Source organism: Salvia hispanica, chromosome 4, assembly GCF_023119035.1.
Source record: "Salvia hispanica cultivar TCC Black 2014 chromosome 4, UniMelb_Shisp_WGS_1.0, whole genome shotgun sequence".
Taxonomy (NCBI): Eukaryota; Viridiplantae; Streptophyta; class Magnoliopsida; order Lamiales; family Lamiaceae; genus Salvia; species Salvia hispanica.
Genome location: NC_062968.1, coordinates 11,311,622 through 11,325,336, shown reverse-complemented (window position 1 = coordinate 11,325,336; position 13,715 = coordinate 11,311,622). Strand labels below are relative to the sequence as shown.

At 35.8% G+C, this 13,715-nt stretch overlaps 1 protein-coding gene across 1 annotated transcript; it reads right to left on the bottom strand.

Annotated features, from left to right (window-relative positions):
* Positions 1-465: 465 nt before the first annotated feature.
* LOC125220357 (protein FAR1-RELATED SEQUENCE 5-like) lies at positions 466-4,703 on the bottom strand. Its single transcript, XM_048122526.1, has 4 exons — positions 4,670-4,703; positions 3,646-4,444; positions 2,635-3,482; positions 466-866 (listed from the first exon to the last, which is right to left on the bottom strand). The coding sequence occupies exons 1-4, from the start codon at positions 4,701-4,703 to the stop codon at positions 466-468; spliced, it is 2,082 nt and encodes a 693-aa protein (XP_047978483.1).
* Positions 4,704-13,715: the final 9,012 nt, after the last annotated feature.

Here is a 13,715-nt window from a genome sequence, read left to right as displayed (position 1 = left end):
AATTGTTGACATGGCTAGTACGTATAGTTAACATGGTTTATAACATAATTGACATAACTTGTACGTGTAGTTGACACGATATGTAGCGTTGTTGACATGACTGTTATGTGCCGTTGACACGATGTGCATCATAGTTGACATAATTATATTACTTGTTGACATGGCCAGTATATATAGTTGACTTAATTTTTAAGTGGTTGACATGTGCACATTAAAAACATGAAGGAGCATGAAAGCAAGGCATGTCCAACTTGTATTGAAATGTCAACAACTTATAACCAAATGTCAACACTTTGTATAAAGGTGTACAACTCAGAAAACAAATCTTAAAATTAAAAAAACAGAATCATAAATAGATGTCAATAGAGATTAAAATCAGATATAAACAACAAATGAGAAAATGTCAATAATTTGTAGTCTATGTCAACAAATAAAAAAAAACCCTGACTATTAAAAAAAAAACAATCATGTCTCCTTTCTGCCACAACTTCTAGCATTATGATCAGTAACTTTGTGACACTTTCCACAACGCCTATGAGGTTTATTTGCTTTTTCAATTGCTTTCTCTATGCTTGACTTAATCCTGCTTTTCTTGTCACTTGCACCTCCTTTTGTACTAACCACATCTGGAGCATGGGCAGTTATTTCTTCAGGAACAACAATACCATATATGTTCATGATTGAATCATTTTTATCAAGAGACGACGATCCAGCACAGTCATCTTTAAAGATTTGAGGACCAATACCCGCAAGCAAATTATCCAAAGCAATCAAATGATCTTTATTCCTAAAAGCACGCTGATATAGACCAAAGTAACGTCCATGACACCTATTAGCAATCTGTAGTTTGTCATCTTTGTTAGAACCTGCGCACATATAAAATGTCAACAACCTATATAAGATGTCAACAGCCAATATAAGATATGTCAACAGCTTATACAACACATGCTAAAACTTAAACTAAAATATCTATAGAAAACAGTTTGCATACCTCTGTCAGACGCACTTTCATCAATCGTGAGACCATGAACTGCCTTTAGTAATTCACTTTTAAGCCAACGGTTACCAACATATTTCTCTGGAATATTGTTGACATCTTTGTTTCTGAGGATGAAAAAAAGGTGCTGGCAGCGGAAGCGCATGCAAAATAAATCACATAATAATCAGATCTATTTAGCAGATTATTTAGACAAAAGCTATTCGCGTAATTATCACATGTATCATGGTCATAACTTGAATCAATCATGTTTTAAGAATATTGAAACCTAAAACATGCTTTTCTACGGAGCAGAAAAATACCTAATTAATTCTCCAAAGAATTGAAGATGGCTAGCTTCTTCTCCACGTGATGCTTTGAGTACTAAACCACAAATCTTCTCTCTGGTTCCCGAACTGTATCCCAATATCAGTGTGGGCTGATCTTACTAGAATACTAGGACTTAAATAAAGAAGACAGAAGAAATCCTTTTTGGAATAGGAGAAGATTTCGAAAATCTCCTCAGCTTAGGAGAGGAATTTCGAAAATTACACTAATCTGAATTGTGTTCTTTCTGTCTCCTTTATTCTCCTATTTATATTAAGTTCCTTTTGGGCCCAGACAGGGATCTATGGAAGGCTTTGGATATGGGCTCATCCAATTTACTTTTCACTAATTAAATTGAACCCACAATTTAATATAAGTTATAATTGGAATATTACGAGCAGCCACTACAGAAGTAATATTGAACTCTCCCCATCCAAATCCGAAATTATAAGTAATCCGGGTTTCCGTTTAACTTTCATTTCCCGTGCTTAAGATTAAAATGTCCATTAATTAATTAATGTCTGCTATTGACTTAATTAATTAACTTCTTATTAATTCCAAGAGTGGACTTAGCATGAAATGCTTATTTATTATTCATAGAGTAATCACACTCCAACTAGCTAGGTTCCGAATAATAAAACCTCGTTTCGCGCTCCTCTTGAGGACATTATCAAACGAGACTCAGCTCGTGCACGATTCAATATAATAGCAATCCTAGCACCGCTAGGTATCGATCACCACTACCCAATATATCAGGATAATTGGGTTACGAAAAACCCGCACCATTTGATAAGTCAAAGTAGTGCATAATCAATACCGTATGCTCAATGCTAACCTACATTGATTAAGAAATAAATATTTATCAAGACCTCACCTTTCAGTAGATAGCCTAAGGCAAGTCTTGCTGTTAGATCCGTTCAGTGCTATACCACACCAATGTCATCTTATTTCAGTAAGGCTTAGAAATATGCGGACTGACATTGCAACCTTTCTCGATGGATAGTCCAATTCCATCTAGGTTGTGAAATTCATATTTTTCTTTGTTTAGAACTGACCGTATTACCTTAAAGTGGACGACGCCCACAACCGGTCTACTGAAACAAAGACTTAGACTTCATTAAGTTAACTTATACATTTAAACATGCATTAACATCCATTAAATGTAAAACATAACAACATTATGACAAAAATAATCTGTTTTATTCATTGGAAAATAAAATAAGAGTTTTACAGTATTCAATCACTCGAAACATGATTTCTAGTATACAAACTCTAACAGATAAAAAGGTGGTTGCATAGATAACCACACCTTAAAAATAGTTTACACTCACATTCATATGACTCAGTCTCTATCTCATGTGTAACTGTAAAGATCTTCTTTCTAGCATCAGAAACTTTGAAGACCTCGATATTCTCCAATGTGGACATGTTAATCATCCGACAACTCTTATCAGCCTCAACAATAAATTCTTGTACCACTCTAAACATCCTATCTGTGTATACAGATGCCAATTGCTTCTCAAATGCTAAATCAGTGACATATTTTGGAGTGATTACAGAATCATAATAGTCAAGCCTTTCAGTTTGATTCCTTTGAGCATCAATGGCATTGTTATACTGAAGAGTGAAGTCAGCAAAATTGAACAACGGTTTCGAGTACCTCTTAAAAAAACTGTTTTCAGATTCTGAAAAAGATGTTGTTCTCATTAAAGAACCCATAGGAACATCTCTAAAGAAGGCTGGGATCCACATATGTCTAATCAAAAACATATCCTTAAACCACTTATGATCTTCTACACTATATTTTTCAACAATACTAGTCCATAATATATCAAACTCATCCGGATCTAACAACTCTGACCAAACACAAGATTTAAACTCCTTACTAAACTTTTCTCTATCAGAAATTGATTTAGGTATCTTCTCAAATAACTTGCTCATAATATGCCACATACACAAACGATGCCTTGTACCAGGTAATACCTTCTCAATGGCAAGCCTCATTCCCCAATCTTGGTCAGTGATTATGATTCTTGGAGCAACACCCATGCATTCAACAAATACAGTGAAAAGCCATGAAAATGCATCACAATTCTCACCGGATACGAAACCAGCTCCAAACGCAATAGGACAACCATGATTGTCTTTCCCGGTAAATGGACCAAACACCATACGATACCTATTGAACAAATACATCAACACAAAACATCAACAATGTCAATTATAGGTATATGCTATGTCAACTATTAAATCAGAAATTATGCAAAGTACAAATGTATCCTATGTCAACTACCATGTCAACTACTATCTCTGTCAATTACTAAGTATAATAAATAAACTACTTGTTTGTTGAATATGTTGTATCAAATGCTACAACATCTCCAAACATGTGGTAATGCTTCCGAGACTCAGCATCAGACCAGAATAAGCTCACTAACTTATTATCTTCAGGTGATAATTGATATTTGTAAAAAAACCCTTCACAAATTCTCTTCTTCTCTTGCATCTGATTTAGGATCATTTGCACATCCACTTCTTTTAATTTCTCTTTAATATCACGTGAACAATTCCTAACATCATTCAACGTACACCCAACAACATCATAACCACCAAAAAACTCCTTTAATAAGTTGAAAGTTGAGGTAGGACCGATGTTAGCTTTGGTGCAATCTTCAACAAACTTATAATGAACATCATTCAAACTCCGATTACCTTTCATAAATCGCTTATGATCTTTGTCAACCATAGCATGATTGTGTTCCTCAACGAATTGATGCACAAGGTAATACTTATCACCAAAATCAGAAAAAAACTTAAAACTAATTCTCGCTCCACATCCACACCTTTTGGTGCCACGTCTACGTCTCTTCTTTGAAGATACTTCATCATCATCTGATACATTACCATCCTCAGATACACTTACATCAACATCCAACGAATCTACTGTATGAAATCCTTGTCTATTGCAAACAACATACTGAAAAATAATAACACCACCACTAGACCTATTTCCAAATCTTCGACAATCAAAACAAGACTCCTGAGCATACTTTTCATAAAAGGAAATTCCTTCCTCAAGGGAAGAAAATTTTTGACCTTCATAAGGCCTCAACTCAGGCTTGCAAATTGGAATAACAGATCCTACAACACAGAATATTTAACAGATAACATAAATCATGTCAACAGATTTTCAAGTCATGTCAACAGAGCATAAATCACCAACATAACACAACAAAATAATGTTAATGAAACAGAATGTCAACAAAGAGCTCATAACCCATACATCTCCATTGAAAGCTCATAACTGATTAAGAAAAAAGGGTTTAACAGTGTGCACCTAAAGTATCCATAGATTCCAAACTCAACCATGTTTCTCAACCTTCTCAGGCTTTACAGTCATTTGCTTAGCCAATAACTAACCGATTTTTTTTATGTCAAGTTAAGGACTCTCATCATGGTTATATCATATGGACTTTTACATTCAAGAAAATCCAACCAAACATTGATCCACTTAGACTAACGTTTATTTCCTCGGTCAAGAATTATTGAGCTGATTTCTCAAGTAGCTTCACATAAATCAGAAAATTACACCTATAGTTATATCTAAAGAGGTGGCTGCACTCTTGTAAAATTCTTAGACAATTGTTATAAGTTATGTAAGCCAAAATATCAGAACATGCTTCAAATTACCAGGATCAAAATGTCCAGTTTAATTAGAATACACCAATTCAAACACACGTAACATAAATCATGTCAACAAAGCATAAATCACCAACATAACACAACAAAATAATGTTAATGAAATAGAAAGTCAACAAAGAGCATAACAACAACACAGAATATTTACCAAGGAACATAAATCACGTCAACAGATTTTTAAGTCATGTCAACAGAGCATAAATCACCAACATAACACAAAAAAATCATGTTAATGAAAATCAAACCAAACTACCTCCACCATTGGTCGACGTAGACTCGGAATAAGATGAAGAATCCATCAAATAACACTTAGTTGTTGAATACGAACTGAAGTCGAAGCTAAAGATGAGAAAATCAAAAAAAAGAAAAAATTGATTAGGAACAAATTTGACTGGAGATACACAAATAAAACATAAAAACAGAATCAAAGTCGGTAAAATCGACCGAAAAACTTCAAAATCAACAAAGAAATCCGTCGAACAAGTCGTCTGTTTTTCGAAAATTGAATCGCAAATAAGATATCGTTGAAATCGTTGAAACCGTCTGAGTCTAATTTTGCAAATCAATTGAATCATAAATCGTTAAAATAGATTCAATGAGTGGTATAATTTAATCGATGAAATCTCACCAGAATCGCGATCAAAGACGAATTATGATGAAGAACCCTAAATTAAAACGCAAAAAGATAGTTTTACCCTTTCATATTAAATTAATCTAATAATATTTATTGTGTGGCAAAATCTGGACCACTCATTTAATAAAAAGGAGTGGCTGATATTGCATCTCATTTCTCAATTGATCATGATCATATATATATATATATATATATATATATATATATATATATATATAGGTGTGTGATCAAATACTAACTAAGTTACAGTAATAACTAATAACTAATAACTAATAACTAATAACTAATATCAATTTTATATGTTAAAAATATCAACAGAAAGACATAAATTTATCAATATTCTTATGCTAATAAACTTATGTCTTTGTGTTGATATTTAAATTTACATGTTGTATGATATAATTATGTCTTTGTGTTGATAATTTTAATACACTAAATTGAAAGTTATTAGTTATTACTGTAAATTAGTTAGCACGCTAGCGCAACCATATATATATATATAGGATTTTAATCAAAACAAGAATGACTTTAAATAAAGAAATACAGACGGTTTGTGGTCCTTAGGATTAGGCGATCTCAATCTTAAGATTAGCATATCTAATGGTTGTATTAATTTCTTAAATATTATTATTTTAATCAGCAAAAATCATAAAAGGTTAATTATGCCAATCCATCTAATCGGCTGCTATGGAGAAGCCTATAATTTTGCATATCACTAACAAATCAAATGCGTGTAAATTGAATTAACATTCCATAACTTCAACTTTTTAATATCTTCCATATTCGTCATTCGATCTTCCATTCAACTTCTTCATATCTTCGAATTGTTAATAGCCTTAACCATTTCGTCGCTGCATCAATCTGTTCCAATTGTTTTTCTTGTTCCAGATCCCATATATACTGTAAGTTAATACTTTAGACCATCGTTTCTCGTATCCTTTTTCAATTCAGCGGGCGGTAATTATATAATATACTACAATTTAAGTTTATGAACTTTCATTGATTTTGTTTAATGTTTTGATAACAAAATATTTTGGGTTATGTCACGACATAGGATTTTGTGACTTCCATCCAAAAATGGAATCTGAATCACATTCTACTTCGCATGTAGATAATCAATTATCCTCCGATGACATTCTTGAGAATACATGTTATTTTTTTATTCAATATAATATTACTTTAGTATGATGAAATTTCATAATCAGTCGGCATAATGTGTTCATGTCGGTTTTTTTTATTTTCATTTTTTTGTTATGCTCTGTTTCATATTTTGGTACCTGTGATTGTCATTGTTTTAAGTTTTATGAATGTTTTCAGTTTTTCACAATGGGTTTATTATGCTTCAAATTTATCTGTTATGCTTTGTTTTGTGTTTAGTATGACCTTAGGTCATTCTAAATCCAGGATTCCTTGTTATTTTTTCAAATGTAATAAGTATGACCTCAACCTGCATTTAGTATGACCTATTTTATTATTACTTAGTTTGTACGAGTGTAATATGACATTTTTTTATTATGTTTCGATTTGTCTTTATTATGACCTAATATCATACTAAATCCAGTAGATGGAATATTTTGTCTTTACTTCATCGTTAGTTTTAGGAATGTTATAATAAAGAATTATTTATTGTGTTACCATGACATGTTTTATGTCATGCTTCGAATAGCCTTTAATATGACATATTATCAGTTTAAGTTGATGGCAGTGTAGTACTTGTATTATTCGTTTTCACACATCACTCACTTACTTTTTATTATTATTATTATTATTATTATTATTATTATTATTATTACAGATTTAAATACACCAGACTGCTCTGTAGAGCTTAAACCATTTGTTGGTCGTAACTTCCTAACATTGGACAATGCTATTGAGTTTTATGAGAACTATGGTCGTCTTGTTGGTTTTGATACAAGGAAGAATGGTTCAAAGAAGGCTGATGATCCCATCATATGGTTTTACTTGGTGTGTAACAGAGAAGGTGAACAGAAATTTAACGATCAACAACCCAAGCGCTATCGTAAATCAAAAAAATGTGGATGTAATGTTCGGGTGGCATTCAAATTTGACTCTGACCGCGTTATGTAATTCAACATTTGAACGAAGAACACAACCACCCCATGGTTTTTGTTACAATATTTGAATATTGGATTATTATGACACAATTTACCCTTAAGGTGACATGACCCAAATTTAATATTGTGTTTTTTTTAATATGTCAAAAACAAGAGCATAATCTTATATTTTACTTTGGTTTGTTTGAAACGAACATTTCGACCAGGTTTGTATAACTCATTCTGGTACTCCCTAGTGTTATATAATGACTTGAATATTGGTCGAAATTTGATATGAACAATTCATTCAGTTTTGTATGATGCATTCGGGTACTCAGTAGTTTCATACAATGACTCAAATATTGGATTATTATGACACAATATACCCATAAGGTGACATGACCCAAATATTCATCTAGTATGACCCAAAAGTACAGAAGAAGATGTTTAGGTTAATGTTTGAGTAATTTTCGGTCATTTTAATATTGGTAAATTACAGCAGCTCTTGGATTACTAGTACATAGAGACTCCAAAAATCATTTATAAAACATGGTCCAAAAAACGAAAATTACAAGGTCTAAACATCGTTTAATTAATATAGTGGTAAACTACAAAGAAATGAAAACACTTTCGTTCAGTTTTGTATGACGCATTCAGGTACTCTATAGTTTCATACAATGACTCGAATATTGGATTATTATGACACAATTTACCCTTAAAGGGGCATGACCCAAATATTCATCTAGTATGACCCAAAAGTACAAAAGATGTTTGGGTCAATGTTTGTGTAATTTTTGGTCATTTTAACCTTGTTTTGGGTCATCGATACCATATCTCAGTTCAATCGAGTTTCGAGTGGAACTTTGACCTATTGCTTATGAAAAAATACCACAATTAAATAACAGAGTTTCCAAAAAGAATCCAAACTACATTCATTCAAAATCCAGAAAATATAGTCTACGTACCTTTCTGTGCTTTGGGTTTTGGTGGTAGCTTCTTCTTCACATTCATTTTTTTGATAGACCAGGTTACATACAACAAATTGAAGTGAAAATTGGGTCAGATTTGAGTTGAGTTTCAGTAAATCGGTATACAAATTCTTACTAACCTTTTCCGTCATGCGTCGCGGTTCTAGAAGATCTTGTGTCGATCATTGCTGAAGAAGGCGCTAGGTTCCTCGTTCTCGTTGATTTCAGAATCGTCAACTGGTTTTTCTTCTTCGTTGATTTGATATACTAGGGTTTTTTTAGTAGAAAATCAATGAGGTTTTAGGAGAAAAAGGATGATTTTTTGCTGAAATAGATAAAAAATTCAATGGCGCTAGGTCATCGTTCTCGTTGATTTCAGAATCTTAATCTGGTTTTGGTTCGTCGTAGATTTGATAGCTAAGGGATTTGTCGCCGATTTCTGTAGGGTTTTCAAAAAATTGGAAAGATTTGGGTAAAATAGAGTTAAAATCAATGGTAGAGTAATGACTCCCACTTAATCCGCTCATAAAAAAAGGAACGACAGTTGTTAAATATTTCCTATTCCTAATTTACCCTTCTCATGACACCGATCGCTCTTATTATGACTCAGACAATTCAGTTTGCAATCCAAATCATGGCCGTTCATCTACAGATCTAACAATCCATATATGGTTTGTATTTCTATACTAAGGGGCTTCTTTTAACTGATTAAAACCCTATATATATATATAGAGAGAGAGAGTTGTGATCAATGTCGAACCAATTTTAAAGACCGAACTAGAGACCAAATCTGGGCCATTAGTTCTAGTTTTTTTTATGAGATGTGTTGTTGTGAAAAAAAAATTTGCTTCATTACTAGCCCTTTTTACTTCATTGTATAGGTTTATTACTTCATTCTGTACTTAATACCTTGAAACTACAACATGTTTTTACTTGCTTCCAGTAGGTTTTGAAATGATTCAACATATGTTTCATTCAAATTCATTGACGTGGGTTTTTGCTTGATTGACATTTAAAAATGCAATTTATTCAAGTGAGTTTATTACTTCATTCTGGAACGTTATTACTTCATTCCAGTAGGACTTCAAATGCTTCTACACATACTTCAATCCAATAATTTATTACATTATTCCATGTGTTTATTAAACCAATATTAGCGTCATGGCGGTGGTGATAGATATTGTAGAGAGAAAGAACGGCACGCGACGGCGAAACCACATTTACATACTGGAATGAAGTAAAAACCTACTAGAATGAAGTAAAAACCTACTAGAATGAAGTAATATATTCTGGAACGAAGTTAAATCTTCGTAACATGTTAGTATGACTTATTTACCTTCGGAATGCTCTTGATGAAAGCGAAAATGATTATAAATTTCTGTATCTTATCCATAAAAAACTAGATCTAAAAGCCCTAATTTGGTAGGGTTCAGTGGTTCGGTCTTTAAGAGTGGATTTGTGGATAATGAGACTCTATATATATATATATATATATATAGGGGTGCGATCATATCATAACTCATATTTATGTGATAACCTAATAACCCTATCATTTTATGGGTCAAAAGTATCATTTTTACTAAAAATGATATTTATACACGATAAAATGATATTTTTTCAGCATGCATAAAATGATACTTTTATTCCATAAAATGATATTCTGTTTCATAAAATGATATTTTTCGTCCATAAAATGAGGGTTATTAGGTTATGATATGATCACATTGATAAGTCGTATTCTAAGCCTTGGTTACTGGTCAGTATGTAGTGAAATGCAAGTATTATCTGCAAAACAGTTGCTCAAGTGTGCAGGATTAAAGGATCCAAGTCAGTAGGAGACGATTCAGGTGACGCAAGTGAAAAGGGCGCTAGAAGGGTGCAATACTGACCAGGATGCATGCCAGAAAAAGGCTCGAGATGGAGAAGGAGGATAGCTGGGATGATCATTGACAAGGGCAAAAAGGTCAAAACGCGGAGGAAGTCTACCCTAAAAGCAAGGGCAAGCCTCCCTATAAAAGAAGCCACTTGGAGAGAGAGAAAGAGTTCGCCCCTTTAGAGTTGGTTCCTTAGAGTTCGGTTCGAAGTTCTCGGTTCAAAACACACTTAGTAGAATTCTCTCTAGAAGATCAGTCCTTCAGCATTGTCCAATCTCTCGTTCCTCGCCACAGCCATGGTCACTTGACGTCTAAGAGTCTGCCGGAGAAGTCATCAGTCCGCCGTTCCAGCCAGTTATCGTAGTAGTGTAGTAGTATCATCGCCCGAAGTGGCCAAACAATCGTTACTTTGCTTTCTAGTTTAATCCTTACTTGTTTTCATCGTTGGTTTTGTTGCAAACACTCATCGTTGTTGCTCTTTTGAAGTACTTTGTCATTTTCCAACATTTACGTTATGAAGTTTCTATTTCGCATGTCGCTTTGGTTCGAGTTTGCTTCATTCTGCCTAGGAAAGTTAGATCTAGTTATTGCTTTTAATTTCTGAGTGCTTTCTTATCTGGAGTTGTTGATTTGAAATTGCAGTTACGTTTAGTCAAATTTTTGTGCATGAGTTTCTTTTCTACGCCGTGATTACCACCTTGCATGTCAGTCAGTAGAAGTAAAGTTGCAGTTTCACCGTTTAATTTAAGTTTGAGCATTTTAATCGATGGATCTTGAGTTTGAATTTATGAATCTGAAGTTAGTCATGGTGTTTGTGTTCATATGATTTTTGTCAATACTTGGTGAAGAAGAAAACGTCAAAATCAACTTTAGTTTGGACCTCTTTTACTTTTAAGTTACTTTTGCTTTTGTTCCCTACTTTTCAGTTGTACTATCCCGACCTGTCAGAGAGCCCCCAGCTACCAGATACATCTTATTGTCTAATTTGCCTCTTTTAGTAACTGTCTACTTTCCATATGTCTCTGAGACGCCTTGTCCCCTACTTTCACGAACACCACCACATGCCTGTTATTTTCACGCCTACTAGTCAGTAGAGTGCCACCTTTATTTCTTGTCTAGGTAAAATCTCAACCCAAGCGTGGTAGCTAACCAAAATCACCCAGGAAAGTCACCGCAGTTGTCAAAACGTGTCCATCCTCGTGGGATGCGACCCTTACCTCCATTATACTAATCAGTAGAAATGGGTTGAGGAAACTTGTTTGAAGCCAGGTCCCGGTTGTCGTACCAACGACTCAGCTGGGTCGGGAATCTCTTCCTGATCAGTTGGATACACTCCAAATTACATACGAAAAACTAGGGAAAGAACCAAAAGAAGGCTTATCAAAATGGCGCCGTTGCCGGGGATGGATGGCGTTCATACCTGTTATTGTGTGTGATCTTTTTGGTGTACATACTGTTTATAATTTTCTTTTCTTTTTGTTTTCAGTTTATGAGAAGTGGCTCGGCTCCTGGCCAGTGGAGACCAAGGATACTTCCCCGAGGAACAATACTCGTTACCACTCGTTCTGGCCTGTCGACAGCACTGTCCGACCTAGGCACGAGTAGCGACGAAGAAAAAGAGGAGCTAGGGTACTAACTCCCGAGAGATTCCACCCCAACCAGTAAGAACACTAGTGAGAATGGCTGACCAAGGTGAGGACGATCCCGAGCTCGCAACACTTACCGCACACGCCGACGGAGATCCCCCACAAGCCATAGTGGTTACCCCAGGCCAGACCGCCTGTGATGTGAAACCCCACGTTATCGCAATCCTACCGACGTACTGTGGGAAGAGCTACGATGGACCATACGAATTCTTAAATGAGTTCTGCAAAATCTGTAAGGCACAGAGGCGGCCAGCAGGAGCGAACGAGGATGATTACAGACTGAAAGCCCTACCTTTTCTCCTAAAGGGAGAGGCCAACACTTGGTTCATGCGAGTTCTTCAGCCGTCTTCAAAGACAAGTGCATTGAAGAGGAAAATATCGTGCATAAGGTAAGAATATGATGAAACCCTGAGCGAGTACTGGGAGAAGTACATGAGCCTTCTGGAGTCATGCCCCAACCATCGCATGAAGGAGATAAAGGTGCACCACACCTTCTATGAGGGGATGAACATGGAAACCAAGGATCTGGCGAATTCATCATCTGGAGGTGATTTCACCCAGTTGAGAGTAAGTGAAGCCAAAAAGGTGTTACGTAAGCTGTTGAATGCGAAGAAGACGTACGACAACGCGAGAGATGGGTACAGCAGAGAAAGGGTAGCGAGTGCTTCGGCTACTGACCAGGAGGAACGGATGGATTTGAAGATGGAAGAATTAAAGAAGGAGTTGCTGACTGCAATCAAGCAGAACACTCCACCACCTTCTCCGACTGGAGGCCAAGAAGCCCCAGCACTACCATATGATCAGCCGGACAACCCGCTGGATGTGGAGCAAGCAAATGCCGCAGGATACTACAATTCCAACGGCAATTGGGTTCCGGGGAAGCAAAGGGATGCACCATGGAGGGACCACCAAAATTTCCGATGGGGAGATGGAAATCAGAATCAGAACCAAAATCAGGCTCCAAATCAACCCAATCCCCACCCGAACCAAAATCCCAACCGTGGCCCAACAAACCCTGACTACCAATCTAACTGGGTAGGAAGAAACCAGCATCCTCAGTTCTTGATGCTCTTGAAATCCTTCTTCAACTCCTTGCACAATTGAAGTACTCTAGCTTTTGATCTCTATGAATGTGTTCTTGTTGTGTGAAAAAAAACTCCCTTTTGATGAAGCTTGAGGTCCTATTTATAGGGGAAGATTATTCCTCATCATAGAAGGAAAAGATCTGCAAAATTTGGTAAATCTTGGAGCAAATCTAGGGCTGGTCGGATTCGCCGCCTTTCTCCGGCGGTCGCCGCGTTGGAGTCCAGAGACTCTGACCCTTCGGTGGCGGACCGCCACATATCCTCCGGCGGTCGCCGGGCGAGACTCTTCTCCTAGCGTAAATTTCCGAGGCGGGCCACCACATAGCTCTGCCCGCCGGGCGCCGGCGGTCGCCGTACAACTCGCGGCGGTCGCTGGTCGCCGTCTGACTCCAGATTTCCAGACTATGCGTTTTTACTCCCCTTTTCGGCTCAAATATGCACATTTCTCACAA